A 26,115-nucleotide genomic window follows, 5' to 3' on the forward strand; every position below is an offset into this window, starting at 1 on the left:
TAATTAAATATAACTTTGGACAAAGAAAATGCACCTAACAATAAAAAATATGTATGTGTAATGTAGTGCCAGCAAGTTACTACCAGATGAAACTGAGGACCAGCCTTCCTTGAAGACTGTAATAGCTTAATGACCTTGATACTTGGGTTACTTATTCCAGCTTGCTCATCCCAGATGGGCGGATGGCCTGGCAAAATTTCAGAGTGTTTTCTTTCACGTGATCATCAGTATGTTTACGTGGATAACAGCATGTGCAAATTCTTGGTATTTCTTAAGCTTGTGCTTGTTGTTGACTCACTGATGAAGTTCATGCACACATTTTGTGTGCATCACTTCTCTTACATTTGTAATGCATGTGAAGACAAGTCATATATCTAAATTGAGAACATTTATCTTCCAACAGTTCTTGCTATGCTTGATCTATTAGTGTCTTTACAGACATGGGCACTTAATACCAACATCATACTGACTACAGCTGTTATTTAAAGATGGAAAAATCTGCCTCCTTTATGATATCAAAAACTGAGAGAAATATCAAGAAGCATGAAAGTAGATCTAAACTTACTAATCTGATCCTCCCAAGTCTAGGATTAAAGAGGAAACCCCGCCAGAGCAGTTCTTCTGGGGTGAACCAAACCTTCCTGGTTATGAAATTAATCAGTGACGAGGTTATCTCTGAATTTGACAGAAGCTAATTGATGCTTCAATGTTATTGTATCAATTAGCACCTGTCAAATTCAGAGATTACCTTGTCACTGATTATTTTGATAACCAGGCAGGTTTGGTTCATCCAGAAGAACTGCTGTGGCGGGGCTTCCTCTTTAAGTTAGCACACCTTTGTGAATACTGGTCTGAAAGTCTGAGACTTTACTTTTGGATGATTGTTGAATTTTCTCTCTGCTGTCTTTATTCATGTTTTTAATAGATATCTATGTGCTTACTCTGGAAGTTGTGTAATATTTTGTAGTATCCCTTAAAGGGACATTTTTATAGTGTGTTATATTATGATTTCTGTAAAATTAGACAATGGTATTATCCCTGATTGCTTAATCCATGCTCTTCCCATTTGTGTTGAATTACTTTCAGACAACACAATTTTTTTACAATCAGTTCCAAAATAAAAATTTTAAAAAATAACCAAAAAAAGTTTTACCAAAACAATTCAAAATTTCCATTTTCATGTATATCCAATTTCTCCACAGAAACCAAATGAGTGCAAACACACCCAGTATTTGTTGTGTGTTTTGAGGTAATATTGCACTCTGATTGCATTGATCTACTTTTCTACCACAGTGAAACTTGAATTAATTTGGACTTTTAAAACTGTCTATATCAATACTTGAGTTCCATTTAACAGTTTGAGTCCACTTTGCTTTCCCGACAAAAACTAACAAACATCTCTTGAATGGGCTATTCCAGTTGAAATCCATACTCCCCCTATGGAAGAAATGACCTTACTCTCCCACACAAGGGGTGGAGGCACCCATTCAGGTCAGGTAACCCCATTTGAAATTCTCACTCCCTGTGTTGAAGATAAAAGTAATGTCTTCCATAAGGTATGTGTGGAATTCAACTGGAATAGCCCAATGAAATCAAGTTCTAAGATAGAAGCGAGTGAGAATCCTCACATAGATTGATTACAGTCTGCCCACAGGAAACACTAGCAATAGCGGTGCATATTCCTCTTTATTTGATTAGGCAAGGCTATTAGTGACCATCACTTGATCCACCTAAGCTCCGGGTCATTCAGTCAGCAAATCTGATGAAAAATGCTGTGGTTTTTTTCTAAATTTATACTGTATAGGAATTGGATCAATCTGCACTGTACTCATTAGGAGACATTGTCGTGATACTCTGGTTTTTTATTCACCTGGTCACAGTACTCATGTAATACATCTTTTAACACAAATGTGCTCTATTTGATGGGATATCTTACAGTCAAACTCATCAAAATGTAGGTCAATTGGCTATGACTGATTACTTTAATTCAAAAATACTTTCTGTGGTAGTGCTTATTTCGCATATTTTTCAAATGAATGATTCTTATGAAAAGGTTTATTTTCTTTTGGCCTGCACATCACTTGGGAGCACTCATTTGCAATTAATGTTTTTGACATAAGTCACATTGGCAATGGGAAATATTGCGATGTATTCTGTATAAAAGCAATCAATATGATGGTATGTATTTGCAAGACTACCTAATACAGCTTGTGCATGACAACTGTCACATATTGTGATAGGACACACAATTTAGAAGGACCATCTAACGCTTTTTAAAACAGATCGAAAAAATATTTCACAAAATATAAGAAGGTATGTGATTGTGTAGCCTTATTTGTTGTACACATATGGACCAACTTATAGCATCACGCATCATTGCGTTCAGTCACAATGATTCATTATGTAAAAAAAGAGGCTGTTTTAAAAGTTGCATCTGAGTCAATAGGAGGTAACTCTCAAACAATACAGTAGGCCAGGCCTATTCATGTGTTTGTTTTGAAAGCGACTCCTATGGACTCAGGTGCAACCTCTTTTTTCCATAATGAACCATTGTGACTGAACACAATGGTGCATGATGCTATAAATTGGTCCAGATGTGTACAAATAAGGCTACACATACCTTCTTACATTTTGTGAAATATTTTTTTGATTTCTTTAAAAATAAGTAACGGGAACTATCAACTTTTAAGTTGTGGATCTTATAGATATCAGGAATGCAAAGACAGTCCAGGCCATGAGTGTTCTTATGGTCAAGATGACAATGGCACAGGATGTCTCTAAGTAGCAGAACCTCTAACGTATGTGTGGCTGTGTAGCTGTTGTCCATCGTATATATGCAGAACATCAATATGCAGTGCCATCAGGAATATCCAGGACATACTGATGTAATATGGTTCAATGCACTCTTTGATTCATCTCATCACTGATGCTGATCTTGCAGATGGAAATTATGTGAACATGAAATCTCTGAATACATCTTCATTTATTTTGCATAACATGTAAACATTTTCTTCACAGGACAAACTCACTGTCATTTGAGACAGACCCACACATTATTTTGGCAAATTTTTAATAGTGATGCGATAAATCAGGCCCGTACGCAGGGGTGGGGCGGTCATACCTCCCAGATTTGCAAAAATAGTATTATTAGGTTTTTTTTTGCTTTTTTGGTCAAAAAAGGTTCAAATTAGTCCACTTTTCACAAAATCCCCCACCACCCCCCCTACTCAGAGTCCTGGAAAAAAATCCACTTTTTCACAATCCTGCGTACGGGCCTGCGATAAATGTAACTTGTGTTAGGGGTACAGCACTGATAGGTGCAACTGTTGATAGAAGTGATCGCAAAAAGTATGCACATCTTGAAACATGCAGTATTATCAAATCAGATGTGTACAGATATAAGCTGAATTCAAATACCAAACATTGTTTGCAAACTAAACAGGATGCACAAACAAAGAATTTGTGGCATGACACCTATGTGAACAAAATGGAAATAAAAACGCCATCATTTCTACCCAACTACTCCACTCAATGTTGTAAATAATGGTACTTAAAACAGCACTTGCCATCTACAGTATACATAACCAAATATATTTATCTGCAACATCACACTCAAGAATTTCCATTGCGTATCAGTTCTAGCTCCAGGACACCATCATACATCTAGGTAACTCATTCTTAAAATGCCATTAAATTTGATTCGGAGGATGATATGATTTCTATGTTTGCTGTGAAGTGCAATTTTTTGTATTTTAGATGATATATCATAGAATATATCAATATATAACTTATTTTATATGTTGTAGAGTAAGGTGTAACTGTGTTAACTTATTCTGATGTCAGAGAGTATATAAATCAGATGCTTAAATTACACATTAATTTATTTATGTATAAACTTGTTGTTATGATACTAGTGTATCGCACAAATATACAAGAGAATTTTGATAAGCTTAGAAAGGTGTAACACAATTTTTCATGCACAATGTGTCTGTTTTGGAATACAACCCGATTGGTAAATACAACTGTATGTAGTCAGTTTGAGGAGTTGATGAGATGTTCTTAGAACAACTTTTTGTACTTGATGATTATGTGATTGTATTTGTAAAAATAAAAATGTTTTAACATTTGAACCAAATGCAGCAATTTCATGATTTGGATTGACTATATGTTTTTCTTTCACTTAAGGGCTGGGGTATGAGCGTTTGGACAGTATTTATTTTGGGACATTAGAGCACATCAGACATATCGAATTGCATTCTGAATACGAAGAATGTCATTCTGATATCAAATAATTTTGATTTTTGAAATTGCAATTTAATACACATTTTATGGCAAATCATTAAAATTGATATTTTGATATTTAACAGTACTTGAAGTATGATAAATCTGATGATTTATACTTAAAGTGTATGTAGGTGGGATAAAAAGCCGACGATCAATTAAAAATTTTGACCTTTCGTATTGAACATATGGATTTTTTTCCCCAAAACACCAAACAAAAATAAGGTCTTTTGGGAAAAATCCATATCTTCAATATGAAAGGTCAAAATTTTCAATTGACCGTCGGCTTTTCCTCCCTGCTACATACACTTTAAGAATATATCATTAGATTTATATAATTTACCGAGGACTGTTATATATCAAAAATTTGAAAAATATCAAATTTTTATAATTTGTCATAAAATTTGTATTATATTGTGATTTAAAAAAATGAAAATTATTTGATATCAGAAAGACGTGCTTCAGTATTCAGAATGCAATTCTATAGGTCTGAGGTGCTCTCATGTCCCACAAAAAATACTGTCGAAACGCAATAAACGCTCATTTTAGATCCCTTAATACAGAGGAATTTATGATCCATTTATTTATATCCGAACACTGCGTGCAAACCTTAATTATAACTTGGGTGAAGTTATGACTGTGAGAACCTAACACCCCACTCATGGAGGGAGCTGAGTATATGAAGAGCTTTGTTGCAAAACCCCTTACATCCACTTGATGAATTTTGAGAAAACATCAAAAAATCATCAAAGAAAGTACTGATATATGGGGTTTGCAACAAAAGCAGTTTTTGGCGGGATGCTTTGGTTGGATGAGCATCCCGCCAAAAACTGCTTTTGTTGAAAACCCCCTTATATCAGTGATATTTTTTTGATGATTTTTTATGTGTTCTCAAAATTGCATTTGGATGGTTTTGCCATACAAACCTTTGTAATGCTAAATGCTGTGCAATGCCAATTAATGTTAAGTTGGGGTCTTTGCTAAAACAAAATGCAGACGTACACCATTTGGTCCTCAAAGGCTGCTAAATGCTGTGCAATGTCAATTAATGTTCAGTTGGGGTCTTTGCTAAAACAAAATGCAGACAGTACACCATTTGGTCCTCAATGGCTGCTAAATGCTGTGCAATGTCAATTAATGTTCAGTTGGGGGTCTTTGCTAAAACAAAATGCAGGCGTACAGTACACCATTTGGTCCTCAAAGGCTGCTAAATGCTGTGCAATGTCAATTAATGTTCAGTTGGGGTCTTTGCTAAAACAAAATGCAGACAGTACACCATTTGGTCCTCAATGGCTGCTAAATGCTGTGCAATGCCAATTAATGTTCAGTTGGGGGTCTTTGCTAAAACAAAATGCAGACAGTACACCATTTGGTCCTCAAAGGCTGCTAAATGCTGTGCAATGTCAATTAATGTTCAGTTGGGGGTCTTTGCTAAAACAAAATGCAGACAGTACACCATTTGGTCCTCAAAGGCTGCTAAATGCTGTGCAATGTCAATTAATGTTCAGTTGGGGGTCTTTGCTAAAACAAAATGCAGACAGTACACCATTTGGTCCTCAAAGGCTGCTAAATGCTGTGCAATGTCAATTAATGTTCAGTTGGGGGTCTTTGCTAAAACAAAATGCAGACAGTACACTATTTGGTCCTCAAAGGCTAATTTCTCACATCAGTGTTGATTATGAGATGATATGTTACAATCCTTGTGAAATCAACCCCAGGTATCATAAATGTGGTCTAATGTTGGATTATATTTTGGAAATACATGATTGTGAATACATTCCCCATATATACAGCACCAATTCGCTATCGTAGACATGACGTCATTTTGGTGACCCCAGGGCGTTACCATAGCGACTGGATCACGCTTTCATGAGAACCGCAATGGCAATATCAATGCATGGAATTTATATATCAAATATTTAAATTACCAGTCATATTTAAGACCTGAAAACTCATGATTTCAGAAGGAAAACACCTTGCAAAAGCTTACTAGGCAGTGACACCCATAAGAAATGGGTAAAACTTGATTTTCAAACAGCAGAACATTGATGTGTACAGCGTAGATAGCGTTGTCATGCAACCGCTTGATCCATCACTACGGAAGTAGTTGTGACCTCGGCAGGAAGTGACGCCGGACTACGACAGCGAATATGCAGAATTTAACTACCCTGCCCAAGTCCTTTTTCTAAGAAAAAGAAGGTTATGATTTCTATTTTCTAAAAGATACTAAGTTTGGAACTTTCAATTGGAAACAAGGCAGTCTTCTGGTCAGGAGTGTTTGCAACATAACTTGATAGTTCCAATGGGAGCTCCATGCTTCCATTTAATTTGTGCCAAGGCTAGAGGAAATCTAAGTGACAAAAATATGCAATGGTTCCCATGAATGTTTGATACAGATTTACTATCTATTAGTATTAGCGTAGATCGGTGTCAACCGCAACAGTCAGTGAGCTGATGGGAACGGCAAGCAATACCGAACAACTGGGTTATAACAATAATAACTTTGACATTAATATTATTAGTCATGCAAGCTATTTAAGCTATATTTCCATTTTTGCATGTTTAGTTGACTTTTAAAAATATGAAATATCGGTTACCTATGTTCCTGCGTATGTTTTAAGGCTAAAACAAAATGGGTGTACAGGAAATTGTATCGGAGCTACAGGCTTCAATATAATTTGTGGCACAGGTTTGAGCTATGACTAAAGAAGCTCAAAGAGACAAAAACAGAATGTACAAACAAAATGGTTCCCATGAATGTTTGATACAGATTTACTATCTATTAGCCTAGATCAACATCCAGTGAGTTGATGGGAAATGCAGCCAAACAACTGGGTTATAACTAAGGCTGGCATTTTTTTTTTTTTGTTGTTGCAATTTGGTGCCGGTTACCCGCCCGAAAATTGCGGGGGTACCGGGTACAAAATTACCCGAAAATGCCAGGCCTAGTTATAACAGCAATAACTTTGACATTAATATTATTAGTTACATGAGCTATTTAAGCAATATTTCTATTTTGTAAGTTTCTTCTTGACTTTAAGGAAATGAAACAGGTTACCTATCGATGGTTAGGACAAGAAAAGAAATTGGTATCCAAGAAGCATAATCCCACGATATGTTAGCACTTGCACATTAATTTTTGTTTCCGTAAATAAATTTTTGTTTTGTCTATAGGAAATGGAAGGAAAAATTTGGGAAATTTATCATAACTTTCCAAGAGAGATATTTTGTCCAGACCTTACAATGTTCATATAAAGAGCTTTTACGCAAAACTAGAGCGGTTACAGCACCATAGCTGAACCATGGGGCTTGTGGTACCTGTATATATATCACCCCTTTATGACCCCTTAATGACCTTAAATGAATATTAAATTATTTTAAACATGTTTAGAATGTCATAAGGATCATTGCATTTAAATTTCAGCTCAATTGGAGCATTTTGAAAACTTGACCTTTGACCCCTTTATGACCCCTTAATGACCTTAAATGAATTTTAAAATATTTTAAACATGTTTAGAATGTCTTAAAGATCATTGCATTTCAATATCAGCTCAATTGGAGCATTTTTGGAAACTTGACCTTTGACCCCTTTATGACCCCTTAATGACCTTAAATGAATATTAAAATATTTTAAACATGTTTAGAATGTCATAAGGATCATTGCATATAGATTTCAGCTTAATTGGGAGCATTTTTGGTTAAAATGACCTTTTTTGACCCCTGTGACCCCTTGGATGACCTCTGACGTTAGGAAATAATTTTATCATATTCTTTACTTCTTTCTCTTTCATTTGACACCACTTGGGGGTTCATACCTTCGTGGCATTTAAAGATATGTCCATTTTAGACCAAATGGTTGGTAAGTAAGTAGGTAAGGGACATAGACTAATATAGGCTGATACCATTTCATGGTTCAGCAAAAATACTCTAAAAAATATTCTAAAGAATTCCAGAAGGACAAAATATGAACTCCATGAATAGCACCGTACAGAAAAATGGGCATGCCAGTAGCAGATCACAGGCAGGCACCATTATACCAATAAAAAATAAATGATACCCACATCAATTTCACATTTTTAAAGGGAAAGATAATATCGTCTCTGCTTATTACCCATTTTAAGTAATGTTTAAGGTTTCATTATTTAATTAATTCAACAAGTTACTATAACATAAAATCACTGGAAATCTGAAATGAAAACTGAAATGAGTAACACTGTAATGATCACTGAAATTAACACTGAAACACCACTGAAAATGTGATCATTTCAGCGTGATTAGTGAGTTTCAGTGTGATTATTGTGCAAGGTCATTCACTAATCACACTGAAACTCACTAAATCACACTTTCAGTGGTGTTTCAGTGTTAATTACAGCAACTATTACAGTGTCACTCATTTCAGTATTCATTTCAGATTGTAGTGTTTTTCAGTGATTTTAATATTTCATAACAAATGTATCCATTTATACAGCATCTTTAGAACAGCTATCAAAGTACTTTACATTTATTCCACTCTCACTAGGATATTACACATCATTTGGTAATTTACTTTCCAGTACTTCCTCTTTTCTTTCTCATTTGTTATCAAACATTTGCTTTTCTTTTCTACAGCACAGTAAATAAAGCTACTTAAAGCACCTTAAATAGGTATCTGAAACCCCACCAGGCTTTTAAAACATTACTACATTGTACAAGGTGTCCCAGAATGATAAGTATCCATCCATCAGTGTGATAATTTCAGGGTATTTTGAAGCGTCATTTGGCCATTGAAATGATAAAGATAACATAATTGTCTCCTTAATTTGCACAGGATCCATATTTGCTGTAAACTTCCAATTGCAAACTTAAAGTCCATTTGGCTTCTTCCAGCCAGCGACCTCAGTGCATGGTCCAGTGGGCGACTGGGCGTAGTATTAAATTGTGTGTGTTGACTCCACAAACTGGTGTATTTACACATGCGTTCAAAGGCGGTACATCTGTACATGCGTGAAGTGACTGCGACAAAGTACTAACTTTACTGTCTTGAGGAAGCCAAATGGAAAATAGACATTGAAATTTGATGTTTTGCAACTGTATTTGACTTACTTAACACCCCGGGCACTTTTCATTACAAGGTACGCTTATTATGCACTCAGTAGCATAGCTGGGATGGTTTAAAGAGAGTCCATGTTGAGGGTATGGCCCAACTTAGTTCTCAAAACTAACAAGTTAAAAAAGTCAAAATTGACATTTTCATAGAAAGCAATGTTCTCAATATCAGTTAAAAAAAACTGTAAACATGTCACAACCATTGAATCTCAATGTCAAGTTGGGTTTCCTGTGATATAGTTTTGAAAATAATTTTGAAACTAATACAATTCAAAGTGCAAGGGTCAGTAAACAGGAGCCAGTCAAAAAAGTGCACAGGGAGCACTAATTAGGGGAGGGGCGCTAATTAGGTCAAATACGGTACATGTAATATTGAAAATGCTTTGGTATGCACAGGTACTAATCATTTTGAGCCACCCTGTACACTCACATTGCCTCTGATAGTTGACACCACTCTCACACCAGAAGCACTTCAAGACAAAGAGAAAGAAAGGAAAGACATCGAATGAGAGAGAAGGTGAGAGAATGACCCCGTCTAACAAAATACCAAAGTGGCTTAAAATAGATTCCTCCTATTACTAGCCAGATTCCATTCATGCTAGCTCTACATATCATCTACATCTATGCCAGATACAATCTGTGTTAGTTACTCAGCAGCTTGACATCATCACAGCATCCTGTGCACACTCCATCACTCTCTCAATTGGAGACATCATTGGGCTATTCCATTTAAATCTACATACCTCTTGTGGAATTTTTAAGAAAAGTCTTCCACAGAGGGAGTATGTTCCAGGGGGTGTGTTTTTCAAATGGAATTGGAAATAGTTAAGTACTCCCCATGTATATGGATTTGCCTCTACCTGCCACAACATTAGTATTTCAAACGGAAGTTACACCATTGTCTATTCTATTGGAACCCTGTACTCCCTCTGTACTAGCTAAATCTTCCACATGAGGAATGTGGACTTCAAATAGAATAGCCCTTCTCACCATAATTTATATTGAAGATATTAACACTGGGGGACTGACTGGCTCTTGTAGGAATCTAATTTATGTTATTAAGAGTAAATATTACCTAGGTTGATGAGTCTAATATGTTTAGGATATTGTGTTGCAAAATGTCTTCCATGAATGGTCAATGGACTGGGTCATCAACAAATAAACTACAATGCATAGCACAAACAGGACTATCACAACATGGAAAAGGTGACTTAATGATAAGTGAAAGGAATCATTGTCATGAAGCAGAGCCACAAGCTTTCAAAAGCTGAATTACAACTTCAGACTCTCATCAATATTCACCCTACTACTACCCTCAAAAAGCTATGTGCTATATATTTTAGAAAACACCCCAACAGACCAGAGGTTGATTCAATGTAATCCCAGCATGCAGTATGATATTATGTGCAATGTGATAAAGGAGCCATTTCAACACCATTTCACATTCAAATTTATGTACAAAATAAGAACCAGTAGTTTTGATGGAATATTCATCGCGACTTTTATGTTTTGAATTGATAATTGGAGTGCGGGTAATGTTTGTGGATACATTGCTACCAAGAAAGTTAAAAAGTCGTGTGTTTTTAAAACAATTTTAGATATTTTAAATGCTTGGGAAAAGAAGGTGGAACCAGCAAAGTTTTCTTGCACATGCATGCATGCAGACGCATAGCTTATCTTGTTGTATAACAACCTTGACCATGCACAGCAGGAGCCCAGCATGATATTTTCTGAAAATAACCATGCGTTTCTCAAACATGCTGTCAGTGGCTGCAATGTATTCTGGGCTTACATTTAAACAACCTCTGCCAACAGACCCCCTTTGCATATGCTCATTCCTGTGCAGTATTCTGCAGGAGTATTTAAATTTTAAAATAGTTCAATATTTAAAAACAGAGGCATCTTCTTATCAAAGAATCTTTGCTGAAGGGAAAAGATTTCTGATTACACAAGTTGAGGCAGTTTAATCCTCACCGTGCTTATATGGAGCATGGTTGATTTGTTACACAAACAAAACCATAAGAGCAAATTTTTCATTTACGATATTTTAATCTCAAACTACACAAGAAAAAGAAACTAGATCCGTAGACAAGTCTATATTAATTAACATGACATTTCTCAAGATATTTCCACATTTGAGGAAACACATTTCCAAATCCACCAATTCTTTGCAGAGGGAAATCTCATATTACTTGGAATTAATAAACCACAGTGTGCCTGCTCAACACCGTCTCTGATGGTAGAACATTGCGCCACGAGGGCAATATGCTCACCATGTATGTACACAGTGTTGCCAAACTTTCAGCCCTGAGGTATGATGTAGACCTGACAATAACAAGACACCCTATCTGTAACTTAATCAGTTTTTTTCTTTAAGGGAAACATGGCAGATGGTTGATGTATAGGCATCCCATTGAAAACCACATCGAGCAAACAATAACCCTAGAGGAATGGATAAAACATCATCAAAAAGAGAATTAGTGCATCTTAAGGTCAGAGGTCAATGATCCACCATTTGACCCACTATTTTTTCTAACATGGAACATATTTTTTTACATCTAATGTAGTGAAGGAGGTGTACAATCCTTTATAACATTTTACTTCTAATGTAGCGAAGGGGATGCACAGGCCTTATGATAACTTTTTGCTGCTACTGTAGTGTGAAGGGGATGCACAGGCCGTATAACTTTTTGCTTCTGAAGTAGTGAAGGGGATGCACAAGCCTGATATCTTTTTGCTTCTAATGTAGTGAAGGTGACACACAGGCCTTATCTTTTGGCTTCTAAAGCAGTGAATGGGATGCACAAGCCTTATATCTTTTTGCTTCTAAATTGGTAAATGGGATGCACAGGCCTGGTACCTTTTTGCTTCTAATATAGTGATGGGGATGCACAGGCCTGATCTTTTTGCTTCTAATGTAGTGAAGGGGTGCACAGGACATAACACTTTTTTATTCTAAAGTAGTAAAGGGGATGCACAGGCCTTATATCTTTTTGCTTCTAATGTAGTGAGGGGGATACACAGATCTTATTTTGCTTCAAATGTAGTAGAGAAGGGGATGCACAGCCCTTATAACATTTTGCTTCTAATGCCGTGAAGGGGATGCACAGGCTTTATATTTTTTTGCTTTTAATGTAGGGATGGGAATACACAGCCCTTATAACATTTTGCTTATAATGTAGTGGATGCGATGCATGAGCCTTTATAACGTTTTGCTTCTAATGTAGTGAAGGGGACACACAAGGCAAGCCCTATAACTTTTTGCTTCTAAAGTACTAAAGGGGATGCACAAGCCTTATATCTTTTTGCTTCTAATATAGTGATGGGGATGCACAGGCCTTATCTTTTTGCTTCTAATGTAGTGAAAGGATGCACAGAGCATATAACTTTTTGCTTCTTAAGTAGTAAAGGGGATGCATGGGCCTTTATAACATTTTGCTTCTAAAGCCTTATATTTTTTTGCTTCTAATGTAGGGATGAGAATGCACAGCCCTTATAACATTTTGCTTCTAATGTAGTGAAGGGGATGCACAGGCCTTTATGTCTTTTTTCTTCCTATGTAGTGAAGGGATACACTGACAGGTCTTATAACATTTTGCTTCTAATGTAGTGAAGGGGATGCACAGGCCTTTATGTCTTTTCTTCCTATGTAGTGAAGGGGATACACTGACAGGTCTTATAACATTTTGCTTCTAATGTAGTGAAGGGGATGCACAGGCCTTTATGTCTTTTCTTCCTATGTAGTGAAGGGGATACACTGACAGGTCTTATAACATTTTGCTTCTAATGTAGTGAAGGCGATGCATGGGCCTTAACTTTATGACTGCGAGGCTTTTGGTTCTATATTCAGCAGTCAGCACCACTCTTATAGAAGGTAGCACAATTTTGCAGGGAAGATAATGGCTCCAGCATCACCTTCACGTACATCAAATGTCTACCAGCTCAGCAAGATGCAATCATGGCTCGTTTATAACCCACTATTGATCCAAGGCAAAATGCCTGTTTTACCACCATCATAATAGTCACGAGTACACTGACATATATCAAGATTGTATTCCAGGTTGGTAATGCCGCACACCGCCGCCACATGCATCAAATACATTCGCTAGATTGAACATGTTGAAGAAAAAAAGGTACTGTGGCCCTCCCTGCCAACATTATCATTGCTGACTTATTATAACTTTCAGAGCTGCCTCAAGATATTTCACATCCATTATCTTATTTCCTAATGGAATAATTTAAAGCTTTGAACAGTAACCCACAAGATATCTTTGTGATTTTGTGCACCATACAATCAAACACAACACCTGCTATAAAATATGAAAAAGTTACTTATTTTCTCATACTGAAAGCAAAATAATACACATTACACCTAAAGGGCAGCTTTAGAGCCTGATTGCACAAGCCTCATATCACATCCACAACATTTCAATTTCCACACCAAGAACTGAACAAGATCTATTTGTAAGTGGTATTTCTAGCCCATAACCCATCAACATGTAATGATAGAAATGATTCATTAAAATTTAAAGGTGACTTTCAGAGATCACACGAGGACCTACAAAATCTGTAATAGTTTCTGAAGTTGCTTAAAAATGGTTGATGAATTAGAGAAATACAGCCATTTTTTTAGAATATGAAGAAACTGAAAGGTTTCGTCTCTCATTGAGGACTGATAATAATAATTTTGGATTTCTCTTTTCGGACTGGCCTCTTTTGACATGGAAATGCAATGTATAGCTTATTTATGGTACTGGTTAGACACATGTGGTCGCATGTCATAAACAAAAAGTGGGCGCATTTTCCATTTCATGTTTAAAATTAACGAAAAATCGTATTTTTTACATATATTATTGACTCCCTCCATGCCGCGACAAATTGCCTGTCGGGGGAATTAAAACTGTGCCTGATAGGGCAAGACTGAATTACATCCAATTAAAGCTTGATGATGCAAAACGGGAGTATTTCTGTCAAACTTGGCATGTTCACAGAAGTAAAAAACAGTCAAAACCAAGTTTTGAAATGGGATTCAATTTTTTCTGATGCGAGGCACTCATATCCCACAACAAACTGGCAGTGGCAGATATGCTAATGAACATCATGATATTACATGACGTATTTATATTATACTATACTTTAGCCAATTACAGAACCTGTTTTGTGCATATATATCAATGATGTCAGCTGGCCATATATTTACATACATACTGTGTACATCAAGATTGAAACGTATTAGTACACATGTAGTAAATATTCATTTGAAACATTTTGTTTTGCATTTTTGTGAAACTTTTTGGTGCGCACATAGGCCTTACAGGACCATGTTGAAAACACTTTTCTGCAGTCATGATTGTGCTATATAATGAAGGTATTGTACACACCAAAAATATGTAGGTGACAGTTAACTATGCCATAAAATTATACATTTTCACCACATTTTTGAAATTTTCAAGAAAATAGATAATGCTATCTTCCAATTTGCCAGATCTTCATTAAGAACTCATTCTCAATTTTATTATGAAAATTAAAATTAATTGATTGAATCCATTTTTCCTACAATGCAAAATGAGTGTCACTTTGCAACTTTACCACTGACATCAACATGTGACTTTTGGGGCAAAATACAACCTTATTTTCTTTCCAGATCGTCACTCACACATATACAATTACCAAATATGTTATACCCTCAAATACTTTTCTGATGACTTTAAAAAAATCTATTACATACCAATATTTCACCAAAATTGGTCTGAGCTTGCCTTTTTTCTCTTTTTCCAACTGCATCACACATGCACCTAAATTCTGCTTGACATATATACCCGAGTTTTAATATTATACAGCCCGAGGAGCTGGGGATGATTCTGGGTTGCACCAATTAAATGCTGACACCATCCTTAGGCTAGAGATACCAACTGACTGGGGGCCTGTGGGTACGGATGTCGCATGCTGCAGTTTTATCATGTCACAGCGCACCCCAGCCTCTCCATAGATTTCTCTTCTGTCACCCCTACCTTTCCATGAAATCCTAAAATTGTCTAAATAAATCTTTTCTACATTGACAAGATCATAACAATATTGTCCAATTGATGAGCATAGCAGTAACATTGAGTTTCTGGATTTGTGAAATTAAATTGAAGTTCCAGTAAAAAATGCTGCTCACTGCTTAATCGTACTTGGGAATTTAAGTACATTGTAATGTTACATGTACAGTATACCATACTTAGTGGTAAGGAATCTTACAAACTTGCAATTGCCTGTCACAGGACCTTAAAAAGAAAGAAAGGTATAAAAATGTAATTTGCAGTTCTATTTGAAACACCATGCAGTTTGTGAAATTGAAATGCCAAAGGTAATAATGATGTTGTCATTAATAGTTGGATTACATAAATGCCAGCTCATAGTGGATGTTTCTAAATAAGCAAAAGTCTGGATTTAAATTCAAATCATTTTGCCACTTAAGTATTTATGTCTTAAAGTGAAAATGGAAATATTAGCATCATCCCTCACCTCTTGAGAAAGTGAAAATTAACAGCAAGAAATCATCAAAATTATGACTTGATTGAAATTCCACTTAAAACAAACAAGATACACATATAATTGTGACCTATCACATCAAAGCAAGGCAGCCAGCAGTCTTTGAAATGGATTTCTAACCAAGCTTTTTGCGTTAATGACATTTTACACATTGATGTCGGATGTACAATATTGATTTTACGTGACAAATATATTGCAAATTCTTGATTATTTTTTTCATACATGATCTATAAATGTGGATTCCCTGCGACTGCTGTGTATCGATGTGGTGGGTCACAATCATCCTATGAAGTATTGCAATAAATACAAGATATTCACTGGCAAACCAGCAAGCCATAATGATCATCTTTAAAGTATTACTTCACACATTTCAAGTTCAATGCTTCATTTCATTCACTTAGTCCTTTCTAGTCTCAATTAATTTAGGTCTAAAAGTAATGCAATATTGATTCTATCCACAAAATCAAAGCTTTTAAGGATACATTCTCAAAATCTCTCTGATGGAAAACAACATTATTACCTTTGGCATTTCAATTTCTCCAAACTCTGCATGGTGTCTCAAATAGATCTGCAAATTAAATTTTTATACCAGTTTCTTTCTTTCTTTTATGAGGTCCTGTGACAGGCAATAATGTAAGTTTTTAAGATTCCTTTCCACTAGATATGGTATACTGTAACTCTGCTGAAATTCCCAAGTACTCTATTTCGTGAATAAACAATGAGCAGCATTTTCACAAAGACTTAATTTCACAATCCAGAAATTCAATGTTACTGACAAACTGGTCAAAATGCAAAGACATTTTAGCCCATCATGAAAATTAGCAAAAAAAAAGTAGTTCAAATTAAGCTATCATTTTCCCACTGGTTTTGTTTTAACAAATCAACATAGAAGCAGGAATTTGTGATGTAATTAAGCAAAAATAGCTCAAAATAATGAAAAGTTGTGGACTGTGGAGCATAAACATCCCCCATTCAACACACTTGCCCATTTCGTGTATGACAATTACATTTTGACCACCGATGTTCGATTTATGGTTCCTAATATGACTATTTACAAAACAATGAAATGCAAAGTATTTGAACAATCCTTTTGATCATATCTTAGTGGCACAACCAGTGTAAAAATATTGGAAATTTGAAGGAATAGCTTAAAAGTGTGTGACCAGATTGACAGCATCATCCCCCATTTTTTATTATCAAAACTGAGATTTTGGAATCAGATGAAACTTCATATTTTGTGATCATAAACATGGTAAAAAGTTATAAATACCACTGGAAGTATGTGCTATCCTATTGTTATACACATTTTGCTGGCCATATCAAAATCGCTGTAACAATACAACTCAAACCTTTTTAATGGTAGGTTTCAATGTAAGATAAAAAACAGAATATGACAAAATCTGACCACCCACCTTTAAAGGTGAAGTCAATTAAATTCTCATAATATAAGGTTTTTTCACATATGAAAAAATGACAAGGAAGAAAACAGCAGTGCTAAAATATGTGAAGCTCCATTGAATTGTGTGTATCTGTAAGTGTGTAGCAGACAGATTCCTTCATCATTGACTAAAGTATTACATTATTATCCTTATTGCTTTCGGTCTTATCACAAGAGTATGTTCATTGTTTTTAGGGACTTTCCAATTTAGCAAATCACTATAATAAATTCAAAATCATTTCAATAACAAGTGACTCATTTCTGTCGCATACAAAGACACATCGATATATACATTAACATTTTTTGAAGATTTTTTGAAACATTTTTGCACATTCCAACAACTACAAAGAGCCCAAATTTGCCAAAAAGAATACAGAAAATAAATGTTCCACATAATTTGTGAAAAGAATGCTGCTACAAAATAACATTTTATACAAAGTTTATCTATGATTATTAAGAACTACGAATGTAGTAACATTTGCAATACATTTTAATATGCAGCCTAATAGTTGCCAGCGGCTTATGGTAATGACAACATCCACATGCACACTTGCTAATCCAATATGGGTAATGAAGAGGGCAACTGACAGTCCAACATTTCTTCTTCAATTTGTATGCAAATACCCGAAATCTATATTAAAAGCAAAATAAAATGGATATAAAAATACCTAGAATTGGTTCAATAGTTTTAAAAATAGGGATGGCAATCCCTGATTGATTGTTTGAAGATATGCGACCATTTTTTCCATTTTTAGCCTATTTACAGAAAAAAATTCAAAGAGAGAATCCTACAAACTTCCAAATTGACAGTCTGTTAGCAATGCCTCAGTGCAGGCAGAATATGATACCTCAGTGTGATTACCATTTATACATTTAATTACTAAATTTCTCCCCTTGGGTTATTTATTAATTGTGTTTGGAGTACTTGTGAATGCAAATCATCTGATACTGAATTAATATTTACCCTGATGGTTAACTGCAAATGCTTTAAGTGGGATCCAATTACAGCTTAATGTTTTTCTAACCGTTCAAGATGAGGAAAAATAAATTGTAAAAACAAAAATGTTTCTGCTTTTGCACAAAAATTAAAATCTTGATTTATAAATTACCTCTTTTACTACTTGAGCAGATTCTGATGTGAAACCATGATGCAAATCACATCATCAAAATCACATATTTCTAATACTTTGCCTAACAAGAAGTAGCTTCTAAATAAAGCAGTTCTAATGGTTTGGCACTCAAGGATTCTAATAAAGATCATGCAGTAGATGTGGCTGACACAAGTCTTACCATAGAGCTGTTACAAATATGCAATTGCATTATTTGCCCAAATTGTGTATTTTAGCTCTTGAGGGAAAATCTAAATAAAGCTTTTAGCAATTTTCAATTATATTTTGGGTTGTTTTTCACAGATTTTGATATGGATGCCCCCCCCCCCCCCATGATTGCGGCACTTGGCTCTGAGTCCTGGGACTCTCAAAATCTACAAAAATAAATTAAAAACCACACAAAAAGAAGAAACATATTGTTGTTGTTTTTAGATTTGACCTTTTTGGCGGGAAATCACATATTTTTGCGTATTTTGAATAAAATTGAGGCGTATATTTAAGTATTTATAGCAGCTCTATTTTACCATTCTGTACTTAATTAGTATGCCTTTCAATATATCTTAGTGTTCTCAATATTCACTTTTGGTGGCTTTGCAATTCTTTTGGACAAGATAATTAAACTAATACACTTCTAAACAAGAGGTGCTATTGTCATCGCACAAGCATGTTCAAAACTTAATGTAGCATTTTCTACTTTTTTTATGCACCATTGTAATTAAAGTAATTTTTTGAACAAAAAGCAAGATCCATTTCCAAAAATGGAAAAAGCATTCTCTAAACTTTAAGCCTCTATAGCTAATGAAATGTGAGGGGAAAAGGGTTGTTTTCCTGTTCAAAATCAAAGCATGATTATTTGGGAATGCATGCTATATCACTGTAAGAAGCAGGGCAAAATACATGTAACTGTCCTCAGTGGCATGCATACTCCCCATTTTTGACCACCAGTAAACAGAACTAGTTTGTAGCTGTGGATAGCATCAAGAATTTTGTTAAAATTAAATGAGCCATCACTTTTGCAAGTTCAAGATATCTTCACCCTCACAAGAGGGCTCACTATTAAGTGCTCAAATACATTCAAGTTCCAGCTAGAGGGCACACTACACATGTCGTCTGAATTCAAAAATCAATAACAGAATATTATTCCAAGAAAAGAGGGCTCACTTCTGAAAATGGAAAATGTATGCATACATATGAGGAACCCTGGTTTTTAAAACATTATTATTTTGCCTTTGGAAGAGATGAATAGCCAATTTATTAACCTAAATCACCACCATCACTTTCCAACTCACTTGAGATCCCTTTTCAACTCATATGTTGCCGATATTCTTTTTAAAGCCATATTGTAACATTTGCAGTGGACGCCTCAATATTTTCTGGTTTTTAATTGTAATATACTTACTAAGATACTTTGCAAAAATCAAGACTTTAGCTGTAGTTTCGTCAAAATCTGCGATTTGGAATAAACTGGCTTTATTAAGACGATGGAAATATTGGGCACACACGTATGCGATGTTCATAACACAGTACATACACGGCGTGCGGGTGGTTATACACATGCATCAAAGGTTCGTACCGTAACACAACCAACAGAGTAACACGCATTGACGCTGGTAGTAAATTCCAATTTTCTTTGCTTTACCTCAGTAGGGACATATCTGACAGTAAAAGCTAACATTTTATGGAAAAAAAAATACAAATCAATTTTTTATAGAAATGTTACAATATGGCTTTTACCTTGAAAAAATAAGCATTTTACTCATGACTTACATTTTCCCTTCAAAAGAGTTGAATATGCACAAATAAATTTACCATTTGGAAACCTGTGGAAATAATAAATCACAGAAAGTCATTTATTCAACCTCAACCATCCAAGGACTGCTACAAATATTCCTTCATACCACGGTCTCTTACAGAGTGGAACTCACTACCAGAAGATACCATAACTATATCCGACTCAAATGCATTCAAAGCTCAGCTACAGCATCTGTTTAAGTAATAAATCTTGAAAGCACACACACCCCAACACCACAACCAATCACATACCGGTACTGGCATCAGCGTGATTGAATCAGGGTTCGAACCCGCAACCTCTCGCACAATAGTTGAATGCCTTATCAATTGTCTAACTTGACAGATGCTGATCCTGTCTTGTGTAACAGTCTGCCTGTAACAGGTTAGCATCCACACCTGACAGAATCTTTCTATATTACATACCAAGTTATTATACCTCATTAAGTATTCATTAAATAATCCTGACAGCGCATAGGTCAATTGCGTACAGTATCTTGCCTACTTCCCCATGTGCATGTAATTGCACAAACGCAGGAAAGTAGTAACTTCACACCCCAACTACCACACAGTGTTATATTTTATGCCCCTTTACATGTGTAACATAGTACCGTAACTTCATTTCATTTTGAATAATGTAGCTCACCCATTAGGAATTAACACAAATTTAAATGACATATTTTGAAGAACCACCATCTCCCTCTCCAAGCCTACCAGATTGCCTTCACTGTCCCTAGGCCACCAGGCTGTCTGCTTACTAGATGAAAAGACCAACAACACAACATAGGGATGACAGCCACTACAGGAACATCAGGCAGACAGGCAGGGCATAATTTAGTGTCAGAATTTTGCATAGCAAAATTGTGACAAAGTTTTATTTGTATAGCAATAATTATGTATACCAATGTCTTATGTTTTTGTGATTGTATAGCAATTTGGCTATCGCAATTTGTGTATTGTATATCAATTTGTGTCAGAATTTTGTATAGCAAAATTGTGACGAAGTTTTATTTGTATAGCAATAATTATGTATACCAATGACATATGTTTTTGTGATTGTATAGCAATTTGGCTAGATTGTGTTGCAAAATGTGATGCGATACCGGTTATATTATGCCCTGCAGACAGGTATAGAGGAGGAGAGAAGGCAAGGTAAGGCAAGGCAGGCAGAAATATGAGGGGTAGGGCATGGGGCCGGGGCACTGTATAATATTATATTTACTAAATATCATAAAAAGAAGACATAAAACTGTTTTTGCAATACTTTTCTTTCTATTGACCCATTTTTTGTAAAATTGCTAAAACTGGTGGTGTTATGAATTCCTAAGTTATGCACTTCTAAGCTGCAAGTCCCTGATCATTAATGTATGGTGTTAGAGTGACATCATGATGGGTTTGGCATAACATAACATACCAGGTTATCTTTATTTTCTTGCTCTGAAGATGCCACTAGCTGTAGTACTAAAAGCATAGTCATCTGATGTAGACTTCTTCACAGAAATATTAAATCTCACCGATGTTCATCTTCCAAGTTACAATGAAGTTTAAGACCATATTGTCATAACAAACTTAGCAAAATATGATACTTACCTCTTACACTATAAAATTCCACTAAAATCTTGGCTAAGACCCAGTCCACACTAGTATATTTTTTCTTCATGTCATAATTACCTGATTATGACACAATTATGATAAATGAATGATGAGAGCATTCATACCGTCAGCACCTCATCATCGTGTCATAATCATTTAGGGATTCAATCATGTTTCACCGTTGTTCATCACCGATTAATAACGATGCGTCCTCGTCGTCTGAGTGGTTTAGCTTCTAATTCACATGATTCTTTCATTCGGAATGTCCATTTGTCATTGCCACTCAACCTTACAAAAAGATCGCGGTATTTCTCTGTTGATATCGGCAATAAAACTAAAGAATAAAGCGGTAATATTTAGCTGCTACCGCCAACATAATAGAGTTCATGTTTACGCATACGTTCCAGGCATGACGAATTTTACGCGCTCATGCGTAACACGTATGCGTAACCTTGCGTTCGCGTGTACGCTATTGGACTGTGGATTCATCACGGATTAACAACGGTTGGCACCTGTACAAAGGTATAGGAAGAGTTGTTGAAAATATAATGACAAATGCGTATACAGGGGTAAATTTCATTGGCTATTACGACACGATCATGTGCCCAATGATGGAAAGTTTCATCATTTGCGAAAGATGACACAATTGTAGTATGCCGACGGCATTGAACGGGCACACAATACCAATTTCATAATACGATTATGACATGATTGTAACCGACAAAACACACTTGTGTGGACCGGGTCTATGTAACAAGTTACGAAAAGTAATTTAACATCTGCACTTATTGTGGCCAGTACTTGTTGTGGATAAGGGAGGACAGAACTATACACTACCATAAAGTAACAAAAAATCTTGGCATAATTTCCTTGAAAACATTGATCATTATAAGGGTAGTTTGACCAAAAATCATGAAACATTTAATGTGCACATAGACAATGAAATACAAGAAAAGTAACAAATAGAGTTACGGTTATTGCAGAGGACAAATTGCACAGGTCTGTGATACACAATGATTTGTAAATTGAAAATTGAAATATAAAGCTGTGTGCTAATTCAAAACTCAGGAAAATAAGAATGGATTTTCTGATTGAGATTGGTACAGATTTTGAAAAAGTCAAATGACTTAAATTAAAATAGGAATATCATTCTGTTTCACAAGCCAATGAAAGGTGCCCTGTGAGCTCACATATTAACATTTTACACATGCAGGTGAATATCCTTTGGGAAAATCACCCTTAACAAGGATTTCATTTGCCTGAAAAAGTAACAAAGGAATTTAATTGCCATCACTTTTATACCGTAAGTAAGGATGAGACTTGAAATTCACTTAAATATCATTGTTAGAGAATACCACTTAGCATGCTTAATGCACAGTTGAGTGACTCTCAGGGAACTAGCGCAGAATAAGAGTGGAATATTTTGTTACAAGATGGAAATTGTGCAATTCATCCTCTGACTTAACATTCGAGTATGAAGTGTTCTTGGAATATGGTCAGGTACCAAGGCCCATAATAGAGACAAAACAAAGCAACATAAAACTATACAAAAAAAGGGATGGACTACCAAATCAAATAGAACTAGCTTCAAATTCTTAAGTTGTGACTGAAAGTATTGGAATTCACTGTGTATCTTGAAGTAATCTCAGTCAGGGTATTAAAACCACTCATTTGCCTAACTATCCTGGTGACTATCCCGTAAAGGTATGAACATTTTTCTTTCTTCACAAGTTCCCCCAACATGGTGGAAATTTATGGTCACTTTTACCATAATCGGGTCCTGTAAAGGAGCTATTACCACTATTTTGGGTAAAAAAAGGATAGCTTTGGAACCTGTAGTATATATAAGCATGGATACCCTGTAAAATGCCAAGAACTCACTAGACCCATAAATCATACCTTGAATAGGTGCTGCAAAGTTATTAGCCAATTCCTCTATGAGTGTATTTACAAGGCATCCTCCGTGCTGTATTTCATCATGTATTCAAAGTCACGGTAACTAACTCGTCCATCACCATCTCGGTCAATCTCACTGAAAAGCAACAAAAGTAATGTAATGTAAGCATGCTGGGATATAAATACTTTCAAGTATTTATATATACAGAAAACTCACTATTGAACAGTGAACTCAATGACACTAAACCTAAATTACCAAATAAAGTTATCAATAGATGGAGCAGTTACTTTGTACTGCATATTTTGATACTTAATTCAGCATGGTAAGATTTTATTTTCAATTTGAATGAAAGTTTACATACACTTTTCTTGCAAAACACACTAATTACGAACACAGCGAGAGAGCGTTGATCTGTCATGCTGCATCAAGCCGTTACAAAAGCTAATAGGAATTGTCCTGAAGGAAGAAATACCCCAAATTTGCCACTTATGAAATGCTCTCCTGTTCCATTCAAATTGGTATAACTAAGGAATAAATATGCCGAAAAAGGTATCAAAATATGCAGAATAAAATTACCCTCTATATTGATTATTTTATTTGGTAATTTAGGTTCATTTTCTGTACGGTATTGCTTTTGTTTTCAGTGTACGGATACTTTTTGTGCACAGTATAGTTCACTTACATGTTATAGAACGTGTAAAGGTTACAGGAATATCGCCGTATGTAATCATAAAGGAGTATCAATAAGCTGTTACCAACTGCATCTAGTAAGAAGGGATTTTTTGTGCCTGTACGATTTCATTGAAATGAAATTCTTGGACCTATTCCCACAAAGCACTAATAGTGTAGGAAAGGCCCTAGCGTGGTAACCACAAATCAAACATTTTTTTCATGATTTCTTCGGAATTACATTGACTTGGAACATCAAATTTTAGGATGGTAATAAGAAAAATAGGATCTGTTATATGATACCAAATTCTCATCAACAATGAGGTAAATTATGAGGATGTCTATCAGGCGACAGGCCTTTAATGATTGTCAGCAGTACTTGTGCATTATGAATAAATATCTAAGAATATTGACTTGACCAATTTCTCTCTCACCAAGTAATACACTGTTTGAAAGTTTACTATTGTAGAAAAGCATGACAATAATGCACAAGAGCAGTGGCAAGTTTAATCATTTAGATTTGGATCCATCACACTTATATCATTTGTATACGGCAAAACTGTTGGGTTACATTGAGTACTCAAATGGCACTCAACTATGTTTCATTTCATTTCAATTTTATTTATACACGGAAAAGCCCAGATCAGCCCTTGATCTGGTCTTCCCTGGGGTCATGTTTTTTTAATTGAAGATGAAAGTTCTAAATGGGGGTTAAGTCACAAAATCATGAAAATGGAGCTTTTGTCAGTTAGTGTCAGTGTCTGATTCAAGGGGGTAATCTACACCCTCTGTACAAGTTTCATAGTGAAATAATATGGTAGAGCATTGAAACTGTATGGACAAAACCACCTCCTTGCATTGAAACTACTTGGCCATAACAACATTTGCCATCTATCTTGAAATGCACTCAATGGGACTTAACCCCCTTTCAGAACTAGAATCTTCAATTTAGGAACAGACTTTTATTTGGAATAGTTCACCAGCAATGTTAGATAATGGCCATACCTGAAGACCTTCTGTACTCGATGCGATGGAATATGAGGTGCAACAGTGCTGAAAGCTTTCTGTACATCAACTAGAGTTAAAAATCCACGACCTGTAACAATGCAATAAGACATGATTAAGCACAGTGAAATTGATGTTCACAAATTTATGCTATTTCTTTTGTTTTCTATCAGATCTTGGAGCACACAATGTAAATTTGATGCCAGTTTCAGCAACATAAAGCAACTACAATGTGTAATTTAATATTTTTATAAAGTCAACATTGAGCATGGTGGACATCCATTAGTTTGATTCATCACATTGCAAGGGAACATTTTTCTGCACCTGTTAATAGTGTTATATTGTTTATACTATCCATACTAAGAAGAGACTACACTTACAAGCAGTCAGGACACCGCCATATTTGCATGTCGCTCATGGAAAGCCACAAAGTTGCCAACTTGGCCAACTTTGATTTAAAATATAGCTTGTTTGCATTCTACATGCACAATTGTAATGCTCAAGCTACAAGGCAAAAGTATCTTTGGATTTTGGGCTTATGCTTCTATGCAAGAGGCACTCTAATATAATTTGGTCTCCATGCAAGACAATCCAATATGCCAGATTTACCATAGTGTAGGCCATTCTAATCTCTTTGGCCCATACAGAATTACAAACAAAATGGTGTAAGCACTTGAAAGACAGGAAAAGAGCAAGGATTGAAATTCTTCATCATA

At 35.5% G+C, this 26,115-nt stretch overlaps 1 protein-coding gene across 1 annotated transcript in view; it reads right to left on the reverse strand.

The window, feature by feature from the left end:
- The window catches only part of LOC140152580 (EF-hand calcium-binding domain-containing protein 11-like), a 78,942-nt gene that overhangs the window by 29,899 nt on the left and 22,928 nt on the right, over positions 1-26,115 (reverse strand). Inside the window, exons 5-6 of the mRNA XM_072174971.1 lie at positions 25,400-25,490; positions 23,728-23,860 (exon numbers count right to left, since the gene is read on the reverse strand). Coding sequence (XP_072031072.1) covers positions 23,776-23,860; positions 25,400-25,490 — 176 coding nt within the window. The 3' untranslated portion in view covers positions 23,728-23,775. The remainder of the gene's footprint in view (positions 1-23,727; positions 23,861-25,399; positions 25,491-26,115) is intronic.

The sequence above is a fragment of the Amphiura filiformis genome, chromosome 5 (assembly GCF_039555335.1).
Source record: "Amphiura filiformis chromosome 5, Afil_fr2py, whole genome shotgun sequence".
In the NCBI taxonomy this organism is placed as follows: Eukaryota; Metazoa; Echinodermata; class Ophiuroidea; order Amphilepidida; family Amphiuridae; genus Amphiura; species Amphiura filiformis.